General features: G+C 34.7%; 5 protein-coding genes and 1 pseudogene across 6 annotated transcripts; 5 read left to right on the top strand and 1 right to left on the bottom strand.

Annotated features, from left to right (window-relative positions):
* Positions 1–861: 861 nt before the first annotated feature.
* Positions 862–2,746, top strand: LOC106328553. Of its 2 annotated transcripts, none has more exons than XM_013767019.1 (4): positions 862–1,243; positions 1,415–1,553; positions 1,800–1,915; positions 2,015–2,746. In XM_013767019.1, the coding sequence occupies exons 1-4, from the start codon at positions 1,095–1,097 to the stop codon at positions 2,625–2,627; spliced, it is 1,017 nt and encodes a 338-aa protein (XP_013622473.1). In that variant the 5' UTR covers positions 862–1,094; the 3' UTR covers positions 2,628–2,746. The 2 variants fall into 2 exon arrangements, with proteins under 2 accessions (XP_013622473.1, XP_013622472.1); XM_013767018.1 differs by having other exon boundaries at positions 868–1,243; positions 1,782–1,915.
* A 136-nt stretch (positions 2,747–2,882) lies between these two features.
* Positions 2,883–3,748, top strand: LOC106328554 (biogenesis of lysosome-related organelles complex 1 subunit 1). Its single transcript, XM_013767020.1, has 2 exons — positions 2,883–3,383; positions 3,459–3,748. Exons 1-2 carry the CDS (start codon positions 3,021–3,023, stop codon positions 3,549–3,551), a joined length of 456 nt encoding a protein of 151 aa, XP_013622474.1. The 5' UTR covers positions 2,883–3,020; the 3' UTR covers positions 3,552–3,748.
* Positions 3,749–4,810: 1,062 nt separating this feature from the next.
* Positions 4,811–6,042, top strand: LOC106334269 (F-box/kelch-repeat protein At4g38940-like). Its single transcript, XM_013772572.1, has 2 exons — positions 4,811–5,157; positions 5,343–6,042. Exons 1-2 carry the CDS (start codon positions 4,811–4,813, stop codon positions 6,040–6,042), a joined length of 1,047 nt encoding a protein of 348 aa, XP_013628026.1.
* A 2,058-nt stretch (positions 6,043–8,100) lies between these two features.
* LOC106334298 lies at positions 8,101–9,144 on the top strand (annotated as a pseudogene).
* A 2,538-nt stretch (positions 9,145–11,682) lies between these two features.
* LOC106328194 (putative tRNA pseudouridine synthase) lies at positions 11,683–13,815 on the top strand. The gene is made up of 5 exons (XM_013766584.1): positions 11,683–11,947; positions 12,066–12,178; positions 12,266–12,414; positions 12,496–12,640; positions 12,727–13,815. Exons 1-5 carry the CDS (start codon positions 11,719–11,721, stop codon positions 13,591–13,593), a joined length of 1,503 nt encoding a protein of 500 aa, XP_013622038.1. The 5' UTR covers positions 11,683–11,718; the 3' UTR covers positions 13,594–13,815.
* Positions 13,816–18,506: 4,691 nt separating this feature from the next.
* LOC106332777 (protein NUCLEAR FUSION DEFECTIVE 4-like) lies at positions 18,507–20,735 on the bottom strand. The gene is made up of 2 exons (XM_013771275.1): positions 19,383–20,735; positions 18,507–19,137 (listed from the first exon to the last, which is right to left on the bottom strand). The coding sequence occupies exons 1-2, from the start codon at positions 20,492–20,494 to the stop codon at positions 18,705–18,707; spliced, it is 1,545 nt and encodes a 514-aa protein (XP_013626729.1). The 5' UTR covers positions 20,495–20,735; the 3' UTR covers positions 18,507–18,704.
* Positions 20,736–24,869: the final 4,134 nt, after the last annotated feature.

The following is a 24,869-nucleotide window of genomic DNA, read 5'->3' as shown; positions in this document are numbered from 1 at the left end:
GCTTCGAATTTTCTGGAAACGGTGAGATTGATCCATGGTTCGCCGGCTACATGTCGGTACCAAACCACCGGTCTGTCTCTCCGGAAAGTTTGTTCCACTTGCTTGCTTCTACAACTCTTGATCGTCGTCAATCCCTGGAAGTTCTTCTTCAATTTACTAGAGGTGAACTTTGAGAGAAGCTTCAAGGAGATAGCAACAAATCCTTGTCGGAACGTCTTTTATAGACTCCGCCTCATCTGAATCTGTGCTGAATCTCCCCACTGCTTCAACTATCATCTCTGTTCTTTACCAACAAGGAAACTTTGCTTGTGACACAGAGCAAAGATTGATTCCTATTTCAAAATAAAACAGAGTCCCTTGTTTTGCTTTTTGTTTTTTTTTTTTGTTTTTTTGGTCATTGAAGAGTAAGGGACAGCTCTTAATTAAAGGCTTTTCCTTTCTCTTTCTTCCTCGGTTCCCACCCTTTTTCCCTAAGGGATGCCTTAAGGGACTCCCAATACAGATGCCCTCGGGGGAGGGGGGGACATAAATTGCTGGTATAAGTTAGGAATGGTGACTAATGAAGGGAGAATGTGCTTAATGAGACTTTCTCTTCTTTAATCAAACGATAAGATTGAAATCCATGCTAATTCTCATAACTTGAAACACCATGTGAATAGTGCCATAAAGACCAATGCAAATTTTATATTTATTAATCAGATTTAAAAAAAAAATTGATACCAAGTGGTGGTGGTAATCTCATGGTAGTTTTTGGGCCATGGTGTAAACCTATTTGAATTTGATATTTGATATAAACTAAGTTACCACTGCTTGTCTAATTTGGGTGAGTTTGTCTAATTTGGGTGAGTTTCGGTCTAACTTGTTTACATAGTATTTTATAGTAATAGATTTTGTTTGGTGAATCCATACCGTAACACTAATTGCCTTTTTTTTATGGGACACTAGCTAATAGCCGATAGGATTTATAAAAAAATAATTTGGTCTTAGAGATCATGCTACTTGAAATCTGAGATAATGGGCCTTGACTGAATTGGGATAATGGGATTTTAGAACCGATCGTCTCGTCAACGGTCGAATTGGCGGTGAGAGGAGAGATGAGAGAGAAAAGGAGAGATCCAAATCGGAAAACCCTAGATCCCGTCGTTGACGATGATGAGCCGCGTGTCGTCACCGGAAAAGGGTTCTTCGCGTGCTACATATTGACCTCCCTTAGTCCTCGTCACAAGGGTCACACCTATATCGGGTACTCCTTCTACTTTCCTTTCCAAATCCTCGAAACAGAGGATCGTGTTCTGTTATGAATTCAACGATCTGGAACGGACTGATGCTTGTCTCCCTCTTTTCAAATCTGAATTTAGACTTCAAGATGTTGGTTTACTATTGAAGTTGGTTCAGTAACGGTCTGGTATTACAGGTTCACGGTTAACCCAAAGCGGAGAATAAGGCAGCACAATGGAGAGATACGGAGTGGTGCATATAGAACTAAGAAGAAACGTCCTTGGGAAATGGTCCTCTGTATCTTTGGTTTCCCTACCAACGTCTCTGCCCTTCAGGTCCTTTTCTTTGCCTTTGCGACTTTTAAAGATCTTATCTTCCATGTCCTCAAACTTTAAACTTTGAGATAAAAGTCACCTATTCCTGGCTAAAGCTCGTTGCTTTTGACTTCCATCTCTTCTCAAGTTGCTCGTGTTACCTCTTTACATAATCAATTTGAGATGGGTTATAGCTAGAATTTTTTTTTTTTTTTTTTTTTTTGGTGTTAAGAAGTCATACTGTTGCAGTTTGAATGGGCTTGGCAGCATCCGAGAGAATCTCGTGCACTGAGAGAAGCTGCTGCTGCTTTTAAATCATTCTCTGGACTTGCACGCAAGATCAAGCTTGCTTACACAATGCTAACTCTTCCAGCTTGGAATAGGTAAAGAAAGATAAGCTTCTTGTTGTTGTTTATGCTGCTGTATCCGTTATAATTACCGACATAACTTATATCTCTCTCTCTCTGTGTCTTGGTGACCAGCTTGAACCTGACAGTCAACTATTTCTCATCAAAGTACGCACACCACGGCGGGCTTTCTCCAAGTTTGCCTCCTCACATGAAAGTCCAAGTTTGTGCTATGGATGATCTTCAATGTTTCACTAAAGGAGACAACGGGCCCGAAGATGAAGAGAGTTCTGATAGTAATGAAGAAGAGGATGATTATATCAGCAACCAAATCCAGCCTAGGAATCCAACTACAAGCTCATTGGATGGCTTTTATCCGGGTGAAAAAGTGAAAGAACCCGAGGCTGTACTTGATGACAGATTAGCAAATTTCACTGGTTTTGGGTTATTAGATGAGAGTGATGAAGATGAAGTATCAGGTAGCACTGTGGAGAAAGAACTTGAGACTGACAGAATAGCAAATTTCAATGGTTTTGGCTTAGAAGAGATTATTGATGATGAAGTATCACACATCACTATGGGGACAGATTGTTGGAGAAGAAGAAGCCTTATCACATCAAACACTGAAGTTGAAGTGATAGATCTGATGACTCCTTCACCGACCTGCAGAGTTGGATCCTCTATGAAGAGGCCAAGAATTTCTGAGTTTATAGATTTGACAAGGTCTCCTTGTTTCATAGAGTTGTAAGATAACATACATATATGTAAAGTTATAACATTTGGATGCACAATAAAAAGTGACAGTGAGAAACCCAACCTTTGTAATTAGTTTTTTCTTTACTCGAAAATGGAATATACTATTATTTATTTCTAAAATCTAAATCTATTTGAAAGCTCCACAAAACTAATGTAAACCAAGAATACGTAACATAAAAAAAAAGGTGAGTTTGCTGACAAAAAAGACGAGTTTAAATGGTTTGTAGGCAGGAAAAATCGTGTTATTTCGAAAGAGAGAATGTGTGCCGTTTACTTGAGACACAAACGGCGGGTAGTGCAACGACATTTGAATATTCCGATAACAAGAAATTTAGCCGGAAATAATTAATCATCACCGAATCAATTAACCGGTGGAAGAAGAAGAATGAACACGCCGATGTCGATGTTGAACCCGCGTGGGCGCGTGCTACCGTTTTCGGAGAAGGAGAGAACCGAAGAGGAGACCGAAACACTGGAATCGAGCCTCCTGCAGCTGATCGAAGACAACCGTCGATCGTCGCTACAGCTCCGGGAAAAGACAGAGAGATCGAGGAAAGAGGCGATCAGACACGCGGCGAGAACGGCGGATCTGCTGGTGAAGGCGGTGAACGGAGGAGTGGAGGAGTGTTTCGTCAACGAGAAACGGATCGAGGCGGAGATAAGATCTCTGGCGGTCACGGTGGCGCGGTTCGGCAAACAGACGGATCAGTGGCTCGCCGCCACTCACGCCGTTAATAGCGCCGTCAAGGTTTCTTTATCTCCCGTTTATGTCTTTTGATTGTTTGTTTGTGTGTTCATGGTGGATCTGTGTGTGTTTTGATAGGAGATTGGAGATTTTGAGAATTGGATGAAGACGATGGAGTTTGATTGCAAGAAAATAACTGCTGCAATTCGTAACATTCACGAAGATCACTAAGGTTCTGTCTGAGAGTAGTGGCGATTCAAGATCATGAACAATTTTTTTTCTGTCTGAATATGTTTATCTACTGTTTCTTAAAACAAGTTGTCTCAAAATTCAAAAATGTACAGAGATCATGTTGACATTTGCCTCCTTGAGCTCTTTTTTTGTTCAGTCTCCTTGTATTTGTTTTATGTATTCTTGCTTTCACTTTCTCTGCTTGCTGTTGAGGCAAACCTAAACTCGCTCGTTTAACCGTTCTACTCTAAGCTTTTGTCACTTGCCCATCTCCTAGAGAAGAGCATTTGAGATTTGGCATGCGGAGACTTCGATGGAAAGACGTCAATAACGGGGAGATTTGGGGGTAAAGTTGAGTGGTGTGTTCAAGTTCTCAATATTACAAGCAGTTTTTATCGACTGGTAACTCCGGATTCAAGAGAAACTATAAGGACATCTAGTTGATGTGTTTTACATCATTTGTTTTTGTGCAGATAGCCACAAAGATTCTTGGGCCCGGTTATGGTGTGCTAATGTTTGTGGTCGTATCCAAAATGAAAAGGAAGCTGGTACAAGTCTACTCCTGTTGTGTTTGATACAGTAGATCAGGAAAAACAAGCCACATAAGTCATTGCTTTAGCTCAACACTTCATTTGAGAAATATTTGCCCGAATCAATTCTTTTGGTCCTATGCAGGTGATCAGAGTTACATGGTTCCATGTATATTTCAAAATGTTCTGTCTAGTGAAGATATTTTAATATAAGTTTCTGCCTGATGAATCCATTTGATTGGAAGGGATATAGCAGCTCTGAAGCATCTAATGCTTTTGTCAATAAGTCATTTTTTACGCTTTTGCTCTCGGAAATATTGCGTCCAATACTCACATTTTGCAATAATTAATAGAAAATAAAAGTCAATAGATATTATGCAATATAAAAATAATTAATACAGAATAAAAGTCAATAGAATAAGTAGTAAATAATACTGTAACAAATATAACAAAATGATATTATGCAATATATGCTCTGTAAAACTTTGTAATTATCTTAAGTGAAATAACTTGCAGATTTCTGTAATTTCATTTTTTTTTTTAAAAATCCAGTAGCCATATAAAAGGGGACCCATTAAAAAAAACACAAACCCATAACAATCCATTTTAAAAAAAAAAATCCATTTAACAAGTTATAAAACCCTGGTCCTCTTTAGTAAAATAATAAGGAAATTAGAGTTTTGTAAATCAGATTTCGCACTGATATCGGTGCCGATAGTTGATCCATATATGAGTACACCACTTCCCCAAGACGTTATTATTGACATCTTAGCGCGTGTACCAAGATGCAACTATCCAAGACTCTCCCTCGTTTCCAAGCACTTCGGATCACTTATTGCATCGCCTAAGCTCTACGCTATACGATCATTGTTAAGATGCACGGAACACTGCCTCTATGTTGTCCTCCACAACAGAGAAACTGGCGGAGATCATCGTTGGTATATTCTCCGACAAAAAAACAAAGACAATCCCCGCTTGGTCCTTATCCCTTCGCTTCCCGTTGCGCAACTCGATGCAAGCTATGTCGCAATGGGCTCGAAGATATACGTGTTTGATAAGAGTAAGACTAAAGATGACACCAGGGCCGGTCTTGGACAAAGCCTAATGAAATATTGGCTTTAGGTCCCCAAAAATTTTGGAAAAAATTACATAGAAAAAAACCTCAAAATTTTATTTTTAAGTCTCCAAATTTACCAAAAAATATTTTTAGCTGAAATTTTTTAAAAACCATCTATGGCCCCCTAAATCTCAAGGTCTGCCCCAGTGTGACTACAAATGTGTTGAGCATCCACTGTAGATCTCACACGGTTCAACATCTCCCAAGCATTGATGTACACGTATATACTACACTCGGTGACGTCATCAACGGGAAAATCTACGTACTTGGATATCAGTATCGTAATACTAACTCGAAGAAGGTGATGGTGGTGTTGAATACAGAAACACAAACGTGGGAGCCTATGATGACAATGCCAGAGACGATGGTGTATTACACGTGGCCTTCTAGCTGTGTGATGATGGATGGTAAGATGTATTTGAGGTGTTCTAATAAAACCTTTGTTTATGACCCAAAGGAAAATAGATGGGAAACGGACGAGAAGCTGGATTTCTGGATGAATCCGTGCGTCGTTGCTGATGTTATGTACTGCTATGATTCTGATGGGAACGTGTTAATAATGTATGATCCAAAGCAAAGGCGCTGGGGAAAGGTGAGAGGTCTGGAAGAATTTTTGGCTGAGACGAAATCATGCTCAACATTTTCATGGACGGGCATAGTGGGTTACGGTGGAAAGCTAGCTTTGTTTTTTCCTAAAGAAGGAGTGACAAGAGAGATCTGGTGTGCGGAGATTTCACTGGAAAGACAAGAAGGAGAAGGGACTTGGGGTAAAGTTGAGTGGTGTCATCAGGTTATGGTTGCTCGAAACTTTGACGTTAACAAATGTGTTGCTGTTATGGTTTGATTCATCAACTCTCATGCTTGGATATTTTATTAGTCAAAAATGCTACATTTGGTTCTTTGTTTGAGTTTTTGTTTTGAATATTCGTTTTATGTAATTGATTCAGGAGAATTTTTATTATTCTTGTTTTATAGTTTCTGAAATCTTATTTCATTGCTATCCTGGAGAAAGTATTTAGTAATTTTGAGTCTTGCTGTTTAGTAGTAGGTCAGTCTAACTGAGGAAACATCTACTTGGCAAGGTGTGTTAATGTTTGTGATAGTATCCAAAATGAGCAAGACGGTCCAGTGCTTAAAGGAAGCAGGAAGCTAATTATTTGTTAAAGGTCAATCTCTAGGACTACTGTATCTGATAAAGTAGATCAGACAAAACCAAGTGTTAGATAACTGAAAGAAAAAAAAGTAGAAATATAACAAGGATGACAAGTTAGTTTAGAGGTCATGAGCATTTTTACATAAGTCTTTTTCTTGGAAGAGACCCTTGCGAAGAGTGGTCGGTTTAGACTCGTTCTTCGTACAAGTCCATGTCGTGTAACAAAGATGCCACACCACGGAATAGTTCTTGAATATTGAAAGCATTTGGAGACCTTTGCTGAGTTTGATGATCTCGTGAGTATCCCTCGTATGAGTAACTAGCTTGCCCTCATTGTTGTTGACAATGACATGGGGATATCCCAATTAGCACATGTCAAGATTTGGTGATAATCACAAGAATTGTGGTGAAAATACGATTTTAATGTTTGAAAAGTTCACAAGAATCGTTTTGCCTTTGGCTCCATCTAAAGTGCTGTTCTGGAGAGTGCCTAGATTGCCTTGAAAATTCCAGAGGAAAGAGATATATTTCAGAAGTGGAGAAGTTATACAGAATGGTGAATTTTCAAGAAATCAGTAGAGTTTTGGATTCTAAGAAATCTCCATGGAAAGAGTGGTTACAGCAATTTAGAGAGGCACACTATATATAACACGTTTTGGAACCTCTAAACATTTTGCATATACTAGAAAGTGATCTTTCTTTCTTTTCTAAATAAATACTAATTCTAGTAAGCTGTTATGAAACAAGTAAAAGTAAGTTGTCAGTCAAGTGTGTTGATACTTAAAACGTCACACAGCCTTGCTAGCGATTAGGACTGGAGGCATCCGTTAGGATTCGGATAGGGTATTTTTGATTTTCGGATTTACAATCCTAGATCATATTTTAGTATGGGTTAGGGAAGGACGTTAGGATATTCATTCGGGTTCAGTTTGGATCTATTCGTGTTTTAGGTTTTTGGTGTTAAAGATGTCAGTCCAATTTGGATGTTTATAAATTTTGGTTCGGATTCGATTCGGATCTTTGCGGGTTTGGTTTGGATTCGGCGTTTAAGTTATTTTTAAAATTTTGAATTCATATATATTTTAAGATTTTTAAAACCGAAAAAAAATATATATATATATTACATATAAATTTGAATGCTATATGCCAAAATAACTCAACCAAACATATAAATTGATTTGATTTGAATATTTGAATAGAGAATCAATAGATATTTCAAATATTTTTATGTTCATAGTATTGTTTACCTATTTTAGACATTTACTTTTGATTATTTGTATATATTTTCAAGTATTGGAAACAACTTCAAAATATTCTATATATTTTGGATATTTTTTATATAATAAATCTAACAATTATTAATATATTGAAGTAGCCTTAAAACTATTTTTAAAGACACAAACCAATAAGACATACAGTATTATCATTTCTTTTATTTTCTTTTTTAAGCCCATTTAACAGATTATATACTAAGGAAATTAGAGCATGATTAACGGTTTATTTTTTTTTTAATTTTTTTTTAGCTGAGTTTTTTTTTTTAAAATTAAAAACGAACCATTCGCGGACCGCCACGTTCGCCTCCTGTGGAAAAGAAGGAAGAGCTGAATTTTAATAAAAATGTGGGCCCCACCCCTTAATAGCCATGCTTGCCGTTAATTATGGTCTTAGAGTTTTGGAAATTAGATTTGAGCCAAAAAAAAAACTAGGGTTTTTGTGATTTACGCTCTGGTATTGGACGATATTTGATCCATGACTACACAACTTCCAGAAGACGTTATCATTGACATCTTAGCTCGTGTACCAAGATGTAACTATCCAAGACTTTCCCTCGTTTGCAAGCACTTCCGATCACTTATTGCATCGCCTATGCTCTTCGCTGTACGATCATTGTTGGGATGCACGGAACTCTGTCTCTATGTTCTCCTTCACAACAGAGAAACTGGCGGAGATCAACGTTGGTCTATTCTCCGCCAGAAAATCAAAGACAATTCCCGTTTGGTCCTTATCCCTTCGCTTCCTGTTGCGCAACGCTATGCCGCAGTGGGCTCGAAGATATACATGTTTGATAGCACTAAAGATGACAGTGTGACTACAAATGTGTTAAGCTTCGACTGTAGATCTCACACGGTGCAACCTCTCCCGAGCATTGTAAACGTGTATACTACAGTCGCTGACATCATCAATGGGAAAATCTACGGACTTGGATATCATAATACTAACTCGGAGAAGCCGATGGTGGTGTTAATTACAGAAACACAAACGTGGGAGCCTGTGATGACAATACCAGAGTCGGTGTATTACATGTGGCCTCCTAATTTTGTGATGATGGTTGGTAAGATGTATATGTTATGTCCTGGTGGCAGCTATGTTTATGACCCAAAGGAAAGTAGATGGGAAACGGACGAGAAGCTGAAATTCTGGGTGAAAGGGTGCGTCCTTGATGATGTGTTGTACTGATATGATTTTTGTTTGAACTCTTTAAGAACGTATGATCCAAAGCAAAGGCGCTGGGAGTGGTGGAAGGTGTGGAACAAGACGAAATCATGCTCACCAGTTTCATGGACTAAGATAGTGGGTTACGGTCGAAAGCTAGCTTTGTTTTTTTGTAAAGAAGAAGTGACAAGAGAGAGATGGGGTGCGGATATTTCACCGGAAAGACAAGAGATATGGTGTGCGGAGATTTCACTGGAAAGACAAGAAGGAGAAGGGATTTGGGGTAAAGTTGAGTGGTGTGATCAGGTTATGGTTGCTGGAAATTTTATCGGTAGCAAATGTATTGCTGTTATGGTTTGATTCATGAACTCTTCTGTTTGGATATTAAATCAGTTTGAAATGCTACATTTGGTTCTCTGTGTTCTGTTTTTGTTTTGAATATTTGTTTTATGTAACTGATTTAGGAGAATTTTTATTATTCTTTTGTTTATGGTTTCTAAAATCTTATTTGATTGCTACCCTGGAGAAAGATATTTAGAAAATTTGAGTCTTTCTGTTTAGTAGTAGGATCAGTCTAACTGAGGAAACATCTACTTTGGTAAGGTGTGTTAATGTTTGTGATGGTATCCAAAATGAGCAAGACGGTCCAGTGCTTAAGGAAGCTTGTTAACTTGTTCAAGGTCAATCTCTAGAACTATTGTATGTATCAGACAAAACCGAATATTATATAACTGAAAGAAAAAAGAAAGTAGAAGTTATATAACAAGGTGATAAGTTAGTTTAGAGGTCATGAGCATTTTTACATCATAGTCTTTCTCTTTGAAGAGATCCATGCGAAGAGTGGCCGGTTTTTTCGTACAACTCCATGTCGTGTAGCAAAGATACTACCACAGAATAGTTCTTGAATATCGAAAGCATTTGGAGACCTTTTCTGAGTTTGATGATTTCGTGAGTATCCCTAGGGGTGTCAAAGCTCAGCTCATTTTTTCACGAGCATGATCTCTATATTTTAGGATCATTTAATAAATGAGTTTAATGATTGAGCTTAAATTAGATCACGAGTTATATGAATGATCTTTAATGAACATGAGCTGGCTCTCATGTTATTCATTTTTATACTAAAAATTATATATAATATATATATATTATATATATGTTATATATTTGGATAACTTCTATTTTTATTATGTAAAAAAGATAATTTCTATATTTATCATATTTATCTTCTAAAACTAAAATGTAAAACATACATATAAGTTTGCACGTGATCTTGGTTGTTTTGTTTTATGACCCAACGACAATGATAAAATATTTTCTATCTCAGATTATTTATTTATACTTTGTTATTACTTTAACATAAAATATTTATAAATGTTTTATTTTAATTTTATAATTTAAACAGATGAAAACATTGAAGATGAATTTTCTCACGACTCTCATGAAGAATAGAGAGTTGGATCATTGGTTTTGCATTAATTTAATTTATATTAGGTGTTGTTTTTTTTTTTTTTTTATGTGTTGGTTTTTATTTAGTATTTAGTATTTATGTTTTGGATATTTTAATATCTAAATTTTGAACAATATTATATAAGTTATTTTATCACTATTTTATTTTATTTTTATATTAGATCACGAGTTACCCCATTTAACTCATGATCTTGGTGATCTGAGTTTACATATTGAAACTCATTTATTAAATGAGCTGAGCGAGCTAGCTCATGAAATAGCCGAGCTTACCATGAGCTGAGATGAGTTGAGCGAGTTAGCTCATTTTGACACCCCTAAGTATCCCTCTGGCTTGCCCTCATTGTTGTTGAGAATGATATGGAAATATCCCAGTTAGACACATGTCAAGCTTTGGTGGTAATCACAAGAAATGTGGTTAATGTTTGAAAAGTTCACAAAAATCGTTTTGCCTTTGGCTCCATTTGAAGTACTGTGTTTGGAGAGTGCCTAGATTGCCTTGAAAATTCCAGAGGAAAGAGATCTATATTTCAGAAGTGGAGAAGTTATAAAGAATGGTGAATGTTTCAAGAAGTGAGTAGAGTTTTGGATTCTAAGAAATCTCCATAGAAATAGTGGGTAGAGCAATTTAGAGAGGCATACTATATATAATACGGTTTTTAGAACCTCTAAACATTTTGCAAATACTAAAGAGTGTAAATACCAATTCTAACAAGCTGTTAAGAAGCAGCCACTCTTCAAGAAGAAGATTTTTCACCAGTTAAAGAAGTACCTCTTTCACACTCTAAGCAAACTTTTTCACCATTAGTAGAGAATTCCTCGACTCCAGTTACCGAAACGATTATGGAGGAAACTCCATCCACAATGGTCATCACCGTGGTGAACAACCCAGAAGATGACGCCTTAATTGATCCACAACTTCCTATGTTCGATCGTTCGCAAGAAGTGTGAGCCCACAACTCACCTGAACACGACTAAGGGAGGGAGATCGATTAAACCAACTCAAAAAGTACAGGAAATAGGGTGGACACTTTTTAAGAGAAGAGGAAAGCATATCTCGAGAGGTCAGGATAACCGCAAATCCTAAAACGTGTGTTGGCTTTATTTCATTATCTAACTTAATGTGGTATTAAGCTTTTCTTGGATTGCAAATGTTGTAATACTCTATGGTTTCCTATGGTTTCCATCAAAATTGTAACAAACTATATAGCCTAAACGCTATATCAGTTACATTTATTTAAATGCATCAAATTAGATAAAAAAAAAAAAAAAAACAAGCTGTTAAGAAACAAGTAAAAGTAAAAAACATGGCAGTTTCTCTGAACACCATGTCGCTTTACACTATTTATTTAAAACGTCGCGTTGCTTAACTCTTCTCAAACGGCAAGCAGTCGAAAGAAGAAAATCGCCGGAGCTAGCTTTTTATCTGCGCTCCCAGTTCTAGAAACGACGCCACAGCTTCCCCTTCACATGGCAGCAGTCTCGTTTCTACGATACTCAGTTCCTTCGCGGGTCTTCTGGTACCCGACCCGACTCATCCGGGCCACACCCACTTTCGCACGATTCTCTTCCTCCGCCGCCTCTACTCCCTCCGAGAAATGGGAATCGTATCGGAAGAAGAAAGTCGTCATCCGAATTGGCTACGTGGGCACCGATTACAGAGGCCTACAGATTCAAAGAGACGACCCTTCTCTCAAAAGTAAGTTTCCCATTATAAAGTTTCAACCTTTATCCACAAACTCAGCTTAAACCCTAAGTTCTTGTACTAGTTCCGACAAAACATCAACATGTCTGATTAAGCGACCTTGTAATGTTAGCTATTGAAGGTGAACTTGAGGTTGCTATATACAAGGCTGGTGGGATTCTAGAGAGTAACTATGGTGATCTTCACAAGATTGGTTGGGCTAGAAGTAGCCGAACTGATAAAGGAGTAAGCTTTTTTTTTTTTTTTTTAAATCTCTGTTTCGTTTCAACATTTTGATGATAATCTTCAAATTGCATATGTGTGTGAGTGTAGGTTCATTCTCTGGCAACCACAATATCGCTGAAGATGGAGATACCTGAGACCGCGTGGAAGGATGATCCTCACGGCACTCTTCTTGCTAAATGCATTAGCAAACATCTTCCTGACAATATCAGAGTCTTCAGCGTTTTACCATCACAAAGGTGAGTTGGCAATGTGAGTTCTCTAATGCTTCATGAGTTTGGAGAAAGGATATATATTGAAAAGCTTTTGCATTTTGGTAGGAGATTTGATCCACGAAGGGAGTGTACACTTAGGATGTACTCTTACCTCCTTCCTGTTGATGTTATTGGGGTCAAGAACAGCTTTACTTCAGATGAGATTGACCATCACCTTTCAGATTTCAACGAGATTTTAAAACAGTTCGAGGTGAAGAGAGCTTTGCCATTGTTTCTTTTAGTTTCAGAGACTTTCTTTCTTCTTACTGTATTTGCTTCTGTTTTTTTCCTTTGTAGGGTGACTATCCTTTCCATAACTATACACAGCGGTCAAAGTACAGAAGGAAAGCACAGCAAAAGATAACACAAAGAAACGGACGCCCTCCAAAGAAACCAAAATCAATTCAAGCATCAGAGCTTACAGAGGAAAATAACAGAGAAAATGAAGAAGATAAAGTTGAAGGAGTTGAAGAAGTTGAAGAGGAAGCAGATGGTGAAGAATCTAATGAAGATGTTGCTGATTCTCAGGCCTACATTCGTGCAAAATGGCTACATGAGCCAGACGAAACGGATAAGCTGAGTGCAGCTCATTTCAGAAAAGTGTTTCGATGCAGTTGCGGACACCTGGAGAGTTCACTTGGCTTCGGCTTTGTTGAGATCTCCATATGGGGAGAATCATTCATGTTACATCAGATCCGGAAGATGATTGGAACAGCTGTGGCGGTGAAGAGAGAGCTGCTTCCAAGAGACATCATAAGACTATCTCTCAACAAGTTCACAAGAATCGTTTTGCCTCTTGCTCCATCTGAAGTACTGATCCTAAGAGGAAACAGCTTCGAAGTGCCTAAATCGCCTGGGAATTTCAGGAGGAGGCCGGAGATAAAAGCAATGGGGGAATCAGAAGAAGTGGAGAGACAAGTGGAGGAGTTTTACAGAGGGGTGATGGTTCCACAGGTGAGTAGGTTCTTGGATTCGGAGGAAGCTCCGTGGAAAGAGTGGCTTGAGCATTTGGAGAGGAACGATGGTATGATTGATGAGCAATTGGAAGAGGTGAGAAGAGGTTGGGAGGAGTGGAAGGCAAAGCCAAGGGTTATGACGAGGAAGACAGAAGGTGATAAAGAGTTTGGTTCTGTTTCAGCAGCTGTTCATCAAGCTATGCATTAGTCACATTTATATTTTAGACCAAAGTTATGTTGATGATTATTGTTTGATTCACATTGGCTCTCACTGTTTCAACACAATGTTAAACTGTTTTTTTTTTCGTTCTCTTGAGGTTGTTGTATCTGCACCCTTAGTTCGAACTTTGCTTGGGAGTAGTGTATTTTCTGGTAGTCGAAGCTCTGGCAGAAGGAGATTATGAACAAGAAATGTTCAAGTTTTGTTTTGTTTTTATTAGCATTTGTATTTGGTAAGATTTGATGCAACATATAATGAAATTGTTAAGAAAATTATGTATTAATTGTATTTTATATATTTTATTCATTATGATTTTCTGGATTGTATTTTGTTATTTTATAGATTAATAATTATAGTTTTCGTTTTGTTGATTTTAATAAAAAAATGTTTTTCGTTTCTAAGAGAAGAGTTTTTCATTGTTTATGTGTTACATCATGTCCTAGTCCGAGCAATAAAAGTTTGTATTTGGGTAAGGATTTTAAAACCATCTGAAATATTAAAATATTTTGTATAATAGTGATGGTTTATAAATGGTAACAAGTTTTTGTCAAAAAATGGGTAACAAGTTACACCCTCCATATTTTAAGCTTTCATTAACTTGAAAATATCACCATTAAACTTAAAGGGTCTTGTTTCAAATATTAAAAATGATTTCGTATCATTTGTCACAAAATGTGGCTACACATATCTGTTGAGTAGCTTTGGTGTATAATTAATCAAGGTTGTGTATCTAAATAAAGTAAGGACCACGCACCACAAATAGATGATCCGATGTGTATGCCATGCCTAATTTGGATTTTTTGGAGTTGTCCTAAAATTGGGAGATAGAGACCTATTCCCCTGGCGTCATACTTGACGTTACGCATGCGTCAGATTAGTCTTGTTTGTATCATTAAACTATAAATATCAATATCAATATCACAATCAATTAAGTAGGGAAGTAAGCAATGAGTAACTGTTGATGATGACTTGACCATGCACATGAAGACGCGTAACCTATTCACTGAATCTTTCTTATTAGCTTAATTTGTTTTGCCATGTTTCTCTCAATCACACTCTTCGTTTTGAAACTACTTTTTGACGAGGCAGCAAATCTTCGCTATAAATTGTCGTTTCAAAATCATTAAAATCGAATTATCGGAATTTATTGACTTTTCATACGATAAGTTCGAGAACATTTTCGAAGTACTTCCTTTCCGTCTTTTACTTTTGATTTTAGAAAATTTTCTTCCTATATATTAAAACAAAATTCACAACTTTGATTCATATGTGATTTTTTTAAAAAAATAGACCAAATAGATCTATCTCTAAAAACAATAGATCTATTTATAAAAAATCATGCTACATTTAATTTCTAATCTTATCATTTAAATTTTGGACCTACCAGAAATTTTTATTATACTATCAATAATTAGATTTAAACAATAGATGATCCATTGTATTTATCGATAATATGAATTAAATAGATATAATTTAATGTTGTAATACTATACATCTATATATTAAATATTTGTCGATGTTAACTATTAAAATTATAAAGAATTTTTTTAAATAACAAAAATTATATTATCTAACAATGATTAATCTTTACTATCTTACACCAATGAAAATAAATTTTAAACTATATAGTTTATTTTAAAAATTAAACAAAAACTAAATGTTTAATTATTTACTCGATAATATAAATCTATGAAGCGAAAAGTTTAATTTTTTAAGACTTTCTAAATTTGTGAAATGTTACAATATCTTTTAATATGACAATAAAACAATATTTTACTAATCTTTATATATATAGTTACGATTTTAACAATGAAATAATAATCCGAAAATATATATATAGAAGAAGATACAAATACATGTGAAAGTTTGAAATAATCTATTCAATGAAAAAATATACCGTAAACTTATTATGTTTTAAAAATTGATAGACACATATATATTATAATATATATCAATTTAGAATTGAAAACAAAATACTTATATAAAAATAAATGAAAACAAAAATCCGCGCGGTTGCGCGGATCGAAATCTATTCTTATATATTAAAACAGAAGTCACAACCTTGATTCATGTGTGATTTTTTTAAAAAATGAACCTAATGTACCTATTCCTAAGAAGTCATGTTACATTTAATCTATAATCTTATCATTTAAATTTTAGGCCAACCAGAAATTTTTATTGGACTATCAATAATTGGATTAAAAGAATAGATGATCCATTAGATTTATAGATAGCATAAATTAAATAGATATAATTTAATGCTGTAATACTATACCTCCTTATGTTAAATATTTAAATATTTGTCGATGTTAACTTTTAAAATTATAAAGATTTTTTGTAAAATAACAAAAATCATATTATCTAACAATGATTAATCTTTACTACCTTAAACCAATGAAACAAATTTTAAACTATATAGTTTATTTTAAAAATTAAACAAAAACTAAATGTTTAGTTATTTACTCGATAATATAAATTTATGAAGCGAAAATTTTAATTTTTTAAAAAACTTTCTTAATTTATGAAATGTTACAATATCTTTGAATATGACAATAAAACAATATTTTACTAATCTTTATATATATAGTTACAATTTTAATAATAAAATAATAATCCGAAAATATATATATATAGAAGAAAATACCTGTGAAAGTTTGAAACAAAATATTCAATGAAAAATATCCGTACACTTATTATGTTTTAAAAATTGATAGATAGATATATTATAATATATACCAATTTAGAATTGAAAACAAAATATTTATATAAAAATAAATGAAAACAAAAAACCGTGCGGTTGCGCGGATCGAGATCTAGTCTTATATATTAAAACAGAAGTCACAACCTTGATTTATGTGTGATTTTTTTTAAAATGGACCCAATGGACCTATTCATAAAAAATCATGTTACATTTAATCTCTAATCTTATCATTTAAATTTTGGACCTATCAGAAATTTTTAGTGGGCTATCAATAATTGGATTTAAACAATATATGATCCATTGGATTTATAGATAGTATAAATTAAATAGATGTAATTTAGTGTTGTAATATTGTACCTGCATATATTAAATATTTAAATATTTGTCGATGTTAACTTTTAAAGTTATAAAGATTTTTTTTTAAATAACAAAAATCATATTACCTAACAATGATTAATCTTTACTACTTTACACCAATGAAAACAAATTTTAAACTATATTTTTTATTTTAAAAATTAAACAAAAACTAAATGTTTAATTATTTACTCGATAATATAAATCTATGAAGCGAAAAATTTAATTTTTTAAAAACTTACTAAATTTGTGAAATGTTGCAATATTTTTGAATATGACAATAAACAATATTTTACTAATCTTTATATATATAGTTACGATTGTAATAACGAAATAATAATCCGAAAAAATATATATAGAAGAAGATACAAATACCTGTGAAAGTTTGAAACAAAATATTCAATGAAAAATATCCGTAAACTTATTATGTTTTAAAAATTGATACACACATATATATTATAATATATACCAATTTAGAATTGAAAACAAAATGTTTATATAAAAATAAATGAAAACAAAAATCCGCGCGGTTGCGCGGTTCGAGATATAGTTTATTTTAAAATAAAATGTGGTTCGCCCTCGCCCAGTTGGTCCAGTTTAACTAGGAGAGGATGTTATCAAAAAAAAAAAACTAGGAGAGGATTATATTAGAACAACTGTTTTGATTAATTAATTTCTAATTTATGTTAAAGATAAAACCAAAATATATGATTTCTATAAACTATAGTAAAAAATTCATGGTATTTCAAAACTTATTTAGTAGAGAATTGATTGGTTCGTGTTCATATATTTTAAGTTATGATTTTACAGATTTGAGATTTTAACACGTTCACTCGAGATGAGTTGATAGATACTAGATAGCTAGATAAGTTGTTATCAAACTGAACCATTATTTTGTTGTAATTTGTAAAAAAAATAAACTATTACTAGAAAGGGTTTATTTGCGTAGTAATCGATTTTGAAAGTAAGTTTAGTCGTACAATAATTCATTCATCGGGGTTTTAAATAAATGTAAAATATGGTACCATTTCTACCAAAATATAGAAGTAAAAACATATCAGATATTTTGCTATTAAAAAATTATATATGACTTCAGCAAATAAGTTAGAATAATTCGCATATATATTTCCGAATTCGAATTAGGGTTATAGCATGGTAACAGTAGTATACTTTAACAAAAAAAAAGGTAATAGTAGTACAAATCACCAACCTAAATGCTGCAAAACGAGTATCGTAATAACACATTAAAAATAAATTATTTCCACGTAAAAATTGTCATACATTTCAGTAATAGTGAATAAAATGCTTTAATGCATACAATAAATATAGGTATGAAGTTCAAATCTTAAATTCTGCATAGCCGTAAATCATGCATGTCTTCATCTCGACCATATATTAGTTTAGGTGGCCTTCTCGTGGTTGAATACGTTCCCGTCGTCTCTCTCTCACAAAATGTTTTAAATAACGTCTAGTAATCACATACGAATAAAAATATATGGACATAGAGTAATCCAAATAATCTGATTTAGGTGAGAGTAATTGATTAGTGTTGGGGTCCCATACAAAAAAATTTCACATCAGAATTAAAATGACTTGAATAACAGCCGCATGATCAAGATTCTTGGACCCACGTTCGAACCAGAGAACATCAACTACGCACCAACAGAATATTATGTTGGGATATATTAATTGGACTCACCCGAAAATTGCTAATGTCATATTTACCACTTATATTCAAGCAAAGTCGTTTTAAATTCTTCTGCGTTAATAAATGATCTTACACTAATCTAGCAAAACATTGAGTTTACTATCATACACCTTATAAAAAAGTGGATCTTAATAAAAACTTCGATCGTTACATCATTGTGTAATATCTCTATCTCTATCTATTTCTTACTGCACGTTACTATACAAAAAATTTACTTTCCCACCGTTGGTGTAACACAAAACGCATAACTGTACACACAAAAATTTCGTTTTGGAACCAAAAAAATTGATTCGTCTGATGAAGTGAAAGCTTGCGTGCATTTGTTGTGTTTCTTCTTCACGGCTTCTGCGAGTAGAACTTGCGATTCCGTAGATATAAAACGGCAGCAAGAACGGCGGCCACAGAACTGAGCATTGCCCAAAAGATCAAAGTGGTTTGAAAGCAGTACATCCCGTAACACTTTCCGTCAAAACGTCCGTCGAAGGCAGCTCCATCGCGGTAACCTTTAGCGGCAAATAAACCAAAAGCGAAAGAACCAATAGGAATGCTTCCGACAACAATGTTGTGGTTAACTCCAAAGTGTTTTGTCCCAAAAAGCTCTGCAGTCATTGTGACGGAGAGAGAAGTCAATGCTCCAGAGAAAACACCGATCATCGCCGTGCTGATATAGAGAACGACGTCCGAGTCAATGAGGAGAAGTAAAAACGAAGCAACCATCGCTACCAGTGAGACCGCCATAGAAACCGGGCATGATGGCATGTATTTGTTCCTGTAATAAATAAAAGAATAAAATTAGAATAAATTCCGAAAATTAGGGAAAATGATTATAAAATTCTGGTCGATTTGTCGAATGTTGTTCGATGAATTAGACCAAACACGTAGATGCAAGGAATGCAACGTCTGTGATAATTATACGTGCTAGGTCAACGTAGTTGTATTATTATGGAATAATTGATTATGTTTGAAATTAGTAATTCCCAAGGGTAAAAGGTAAAAAAGTAAGTAGATATTGACCTAGAGAGGAAGTAGTCGAGTAACGAAGGAAGCAAGCGGCCGAAAAACCCGAACGATGACGAGAGAGCGACCAAGGAACTGGTCGCGGCACAGCCACGAGACTCGGCGATCTGACCAAGATTGTTCATAAACACTAGCCCGACCGTTGGACCAAACAAATAAAGTCCAAAATATGTCCAAAAATCGAGTTTCTTCCATAGTTTTGTCCACTCGACCTCTTCTTTAACCCCAATTATCGCCTTCTCATCATCAAACTCCTCTTCCTCCTCCTTTTCATCTTCTTCAAAAGGAGCTTCAAAGTCGTACACCTTTTGTTGACTTCTCCTACAAGTCATAACCTCTTCGAGCCTAACTCCAAAAGGAATAGCGAGAGGAGCAAGGAGAAACAAAACTATGCCTACGAGTACTAAAACCGCGGGAGCCGGGAGAAGACTCGTAGCCACCGCGTAAATCCCCGTGGCTATAGTCACAGCGAACAGAAAGATAAAACCCATTTTAACGTCCCGAGACGAATACGACGTTGCTTTGGCTTCTCTCATCAGCATAGGAGCCGTCACGACACAACCGACCAAAGGAACTAGAGAGTTGAGCAAAAGATAACCTGAAGCGGCTTCACGTTGAGACGAGTAGAAGAACGCGTGGACTATGTCGGTGTATATTTTCCCGCTCAAACCTTGATAACTTGCCGTGATCCCCACGGCGACTTGACGGTTCACCGGAAAGCTTTTTATCGCGACGATGTAGCACGCCGTGTTGATCCAGCAGATACTGTTTCCGGCCAAGAAACTCAGCCCCCATATCTGATAAAACGATAACGTGAACATTTTTTTGACGATGGAGAGGTACTGAAGACCGTAGCCGGCGAACCCTAAAGAGCCTCCGGCGAGAAGGACCAGAGGGAGAGGAAGGTGAACGGCGGCGATACCGGAGATGAATCCCAGGACTTTTCCGGCGTCGGAGGCAAAAGAGAGGTAGTTGAGTTTAAACTGAGAGATTGAGAGAAACTCTTTGAGCTGTGAAGAGTAAGCAGGGAAGCTCAAGTTGGTGCCGTTGATAGATTGAAGCCAGAGAAGAGCGACGAGGCTAAACCACCGGAGAACGTTCGGAGACATGTTCCTTGAGAGAGTGCTTAAAGGCGGCTGGAAAAATAGAGATGGTGTATGGTTAGAAGATCACTAAGCTCGTTGAGGGGATTTCTATTTATAATTGATGGGGGGAATCAGGAATTTTGTATTTTTAATGGGGATTTAGTGTTGTAATAATGAGAAGGAAGGTGTGGTTAGTTTTGTAATCAAGAAAAATAAAGAAGAGAGGAAATTGGAGCTAGCTTAACTAATGCTGATGTTGCCTTTTAACGCTCTGTTTCAGTATCTACTAGCGTTTATGTACATTTTCTATTTATAATGAGCTAAGGTATATTGGTTCAATGATATGGTAGGAGTTTTGGTTTCTTACCAAATCTTCCCTTGTAAAAATGCTTTAAAGTCATGTACTGATGTATTCAACATTTGCAAAAACTATTCAAATCATTTTAAAATCTCCGTTTATTAGAAGATAAAGATTTCTTTTTAAAAAAATAAAAAATAATTTAAAATACTCTGAGTGATTATTTATAGTTAAAAATGAATGAATATAAGTACTTATATGGAACTTGAAAATTTATGGAAGGCAAATTTTTGTGAATCACTTTAGATTTTTAATCTCAATAAGAAATTCTAAGATTTGAATATAACCAAACAATCACTTTAGACTTCAATTTTATTTGCAGTTTCTTTCAGTCTAACAATCATCTATGGCTTAATAGTTTTGCTACACAACGAAAATAAAAATAAAATAACCATGAGAGTAATCAGAATCGTCTCCGTATATAAGGAAAAATGAATAGTCTTTTGAGAAAATAATCAAGATCTTGAAATAAAAGTAGGAGTAAACAACTTTTACAAGAATCAAAATATAGGTAAAAGAAATATCTAGTGAAAATGATGTTGAGTGTATGCATTGAAATATTATGTCCTCGTTTTCTATCTTTCATCTTGTTTTTATAAATCAAAATCACGTTTCATGTTTCCTCTTATTCCGCTTGATTTGGCATTTATTGGCATACTTTTACGGGTTTGGAGCACACTATTGTCCTTACGAACAAGTTATTAGTTCAGTCGGGATTGACGTATGGTGTGCGCGTGTGGGTGTGTCCATGTCATTCATTTAGCAGCTAAACTTCACTTTGTTCCTCTTTGCTCCGATTATGTCTTTTGTTTTGTTTATAGTGAATTTTTTTCTTAGATTCTCAGAATAAGGTGAGAATTCTGTGAGATTCCTCATTGTTTGTATTGTGTATATGAGATTCCTCATTGTTTCTTAGATTCTCAGAATAAGGTGAGAATTCTGTGAGATTCCTCATTGTTTGTATTGTGTATATGAGAATTCCTCATTGTTTGAATTGTGTCTATGTATTGTATCTACATGCTAGGTATTATCCACGTTCATTTTCAGCCATCTTTTGAAAAAAAAAAATAGCCAATTAGTCTCTCACTACATTACAAACAGCAAAAACAAACTTAGGGGGATGTATTCAATTTAACATTTGATGTGATTTGATTTTTAATGGGGTTTTAGATGATTTCAATAAATTGTAGAGATTTAATTGATTTTTGTTAAACTACTCTAGAATACCACCTAAAACTATGAGATTTGGGTTTTAATTTTTTTAACTAAGAAATCCTATCCAAACACCCTAAAATCACCTGAAAACTTTAAAACTCCACAACTTAAAATATTTTCAATAACAGTGGATTTCAGAGTACTATAAGAAATGTCAAATTTAATAACAGTGGATTTTAAATGAGTTTTTAAAATTCATGTTTCAATAACAGTGGATTTGTCATTTTAATACAAATCAGCTGAAACTCTCAGTTGAATACATCCCCCTTGGTCATGAATAAATGAAAGGATCAGAAAATAGGAGACTTAGAGAGATTACTAATTAGATAGAAAGCCTATCTAGGCAAAACATTAGGCGTGAGTGTTACTAGAGGAAATATATAATTAGATACGAATCTGATTTTTTTCACTAAACTACATGTTTAAATAGAACGCTTCTATCAAGCCGGCATCTAACAATTCATGTCATTAAGAGAGAAATTTACCTTTGTGTGAGACTTCGATCAATACCACAGTTTGATAACATAGTTAAAAGGATGGAAAATGGATTCCAGAAAGATGGTTGAAATTACATAAACCTCATTACGTAATTTACATTTCCCCTCAAGATGGAAATAAATATTCAAACTCTATATTGCACGTCAACAACTGTAACTCTGTTCCGAACATGAAGAAATGTTGGTTTTAAGAAAAAAAAAAAAATCATGAAGAAAAGTTAAACTTCTGCGTGACATCATAAACCAATCTCATTAGGTTTTAATTTTTTTTTGTATATTTATGTTATTATTTGTTAGTATAGCTGGAACTGCTTATGTTCAAGATAACATAAACATCAGTGAGCTTCGCGACCAAACAATCACGCAAACATCCATTACAAAATGCAGTATTCAACTCTTACAGAAGATATTGATACAGTATGAAACTTTAGTAATTTCTAAGAATTCAATGAATATCCGAGATACATTTAGTAGACATGCATAAAACTTCTAGTATCTAAACAATAGACTCATAATCCGCGTGTGTACAACCAAGTAAACTTGTTTCATCAAATACAATAAACAATCTTGAGGACAGTAAACAATCTCCAAACCAGGTATCACTTTCTTATCTCAGAAATATTTAACATGTCTAAAACACTACTAGTATATATATCTTCCATTTTGAGGTACTCAAGAAGTTCCTACACCTGATAGATTTCTAAAATTGTGAAATATCAAATATTATACTTCTTCCGTAAAAAAAAATGTTTTAAAAAAATACATTTTTTATTTTTTCAATGTATTATTTAATGAAAAACTGTAAGTTTAAAAAAATTTAATGGTGTTTATTGGATTTCTATTGGCTAAAAGTTATGGAACATTGTTATGCACAAAAAACAATGCATTTACAATCAAGTTTTAATGTGTTTTTTTAATATGTGCGGAAAATTTAAAATATGTGTAGTATATCTTTCATTTATGTTTTAACTTTTGACAGATATACTGTCAGTATTTTTTTCATATATGATTCATGCATACTATCGAATTTAAATACAGATAATGCAACGATGAGACTATGCAAACTAATGAACTCCTTCTGGTTTATTTTTCATTTTCATATATAATTAAAAACTCCAACTATACAAAATATATATTATAATAAAATAATACCAAAAATGCTTTCTAAATTCAACATTATTGGAAACACTTACAACAAAACACGTATTGTGAATATATTTGTAGGGAATAAATATGACTCTATAATTCAACGCCTAAGTTTCATCATTTATCTGTACTTTACACAATGGTAGGTTATATTCAACTACTATTTTATGAAAGTCTAAGCCATTAATTAGTATTGCCGCACAATTATTCAATTTCTTAGTATATAATAAAATTCACTAATTTACAATTAGCATATAAATATACATTAGAACTATATAATGTCCACAACTATTAAAATCGTGATTGGCCTATACTATCTTGCCTACTTTCATTCTCATTCACGTTTTATGATAAAAAGAAGAAATGCTAACTAATAAATAATGCCCTTGTTTCTCGGAAACGCCCACCATTGCAAAGGTTTAGGATCAAAACCGACTCGCCCGTCATTGACCTACTGTCTTGCCTGTTGTCACTTTGTCCTATGATTTCTACGTGGAATCTATGTAATATTAAGATAATGAAACTCTCATTGCAAGAAAGTAAACGAATAAAGTATGAAGGAAGTACGAGAAAGAATGTTAAAAGACAGCAAGAAGTTGTTCCTCGTTGGTTGATCGATCCAACTGTTCGTTCTTCATCAGATAAATTCCAAAAATTTCAGATCGACAACAACTCCAGTTGCCAGTTCGGCTTATCTTCAAGTTCAGCCCCTTGGAGACAATTTACACATTTTAATATCGTTAAACTAAAAGTTTGAAACTTTTTTTTTTTTTGAAACACAAACTTTCATTAACTTCAAATTCAACGACTATAAATCTAAGAGAGAATTAAACATCCTCTTGAAAAAAAGTCATAAACTACAATAGCAAATAGAACCAAGCATAATAAATCTTCATATGAAGTTTGTCACATCCCGGGCCCGAGCCCAATTTTTAGTGACAAGGTCCGTGATGATTTGGTCCATGTAGAGAAAACCCTAAGGTTTTCCCCTTCCTCTTCTATAAAAAGGAGGCAGCCCCTTAGGTTTTCTCCAGAGACTCAAAACCTAGCGAAGCCCTGCCCAGTTGGAGAGAGAGCAGCCGCCGGCCACCAAACCACCACCGGAGCCACCGCGAGTCACCGGAGCACCGCCGGCGACCGTGTAATCTCACCGGAGAGGAGATCTCGCCGTGTTTCGATCCCT

Source organism: Brassica oleracea, chromosome C3 (genome assembly GCF_000695525.1).
Source record: "Brassica oleracea var. oleracea cultivar TO1000 chromosome C3, BOL, whole genome shotgun sequence".
Classification (NCBI taxonomy): domain Eukaryota; kingdom Viridiplantae; phylum Streptophyta; class Magnoliopsida; order Brassicales; family Brassicaceae; genus Brassica; species Brassica oleracea.
The sequence above is the reverse complement of the archived record's forward strand: the minus strand, read 5'-3'. Positions and strand labels throughout refer to the sequence as shown.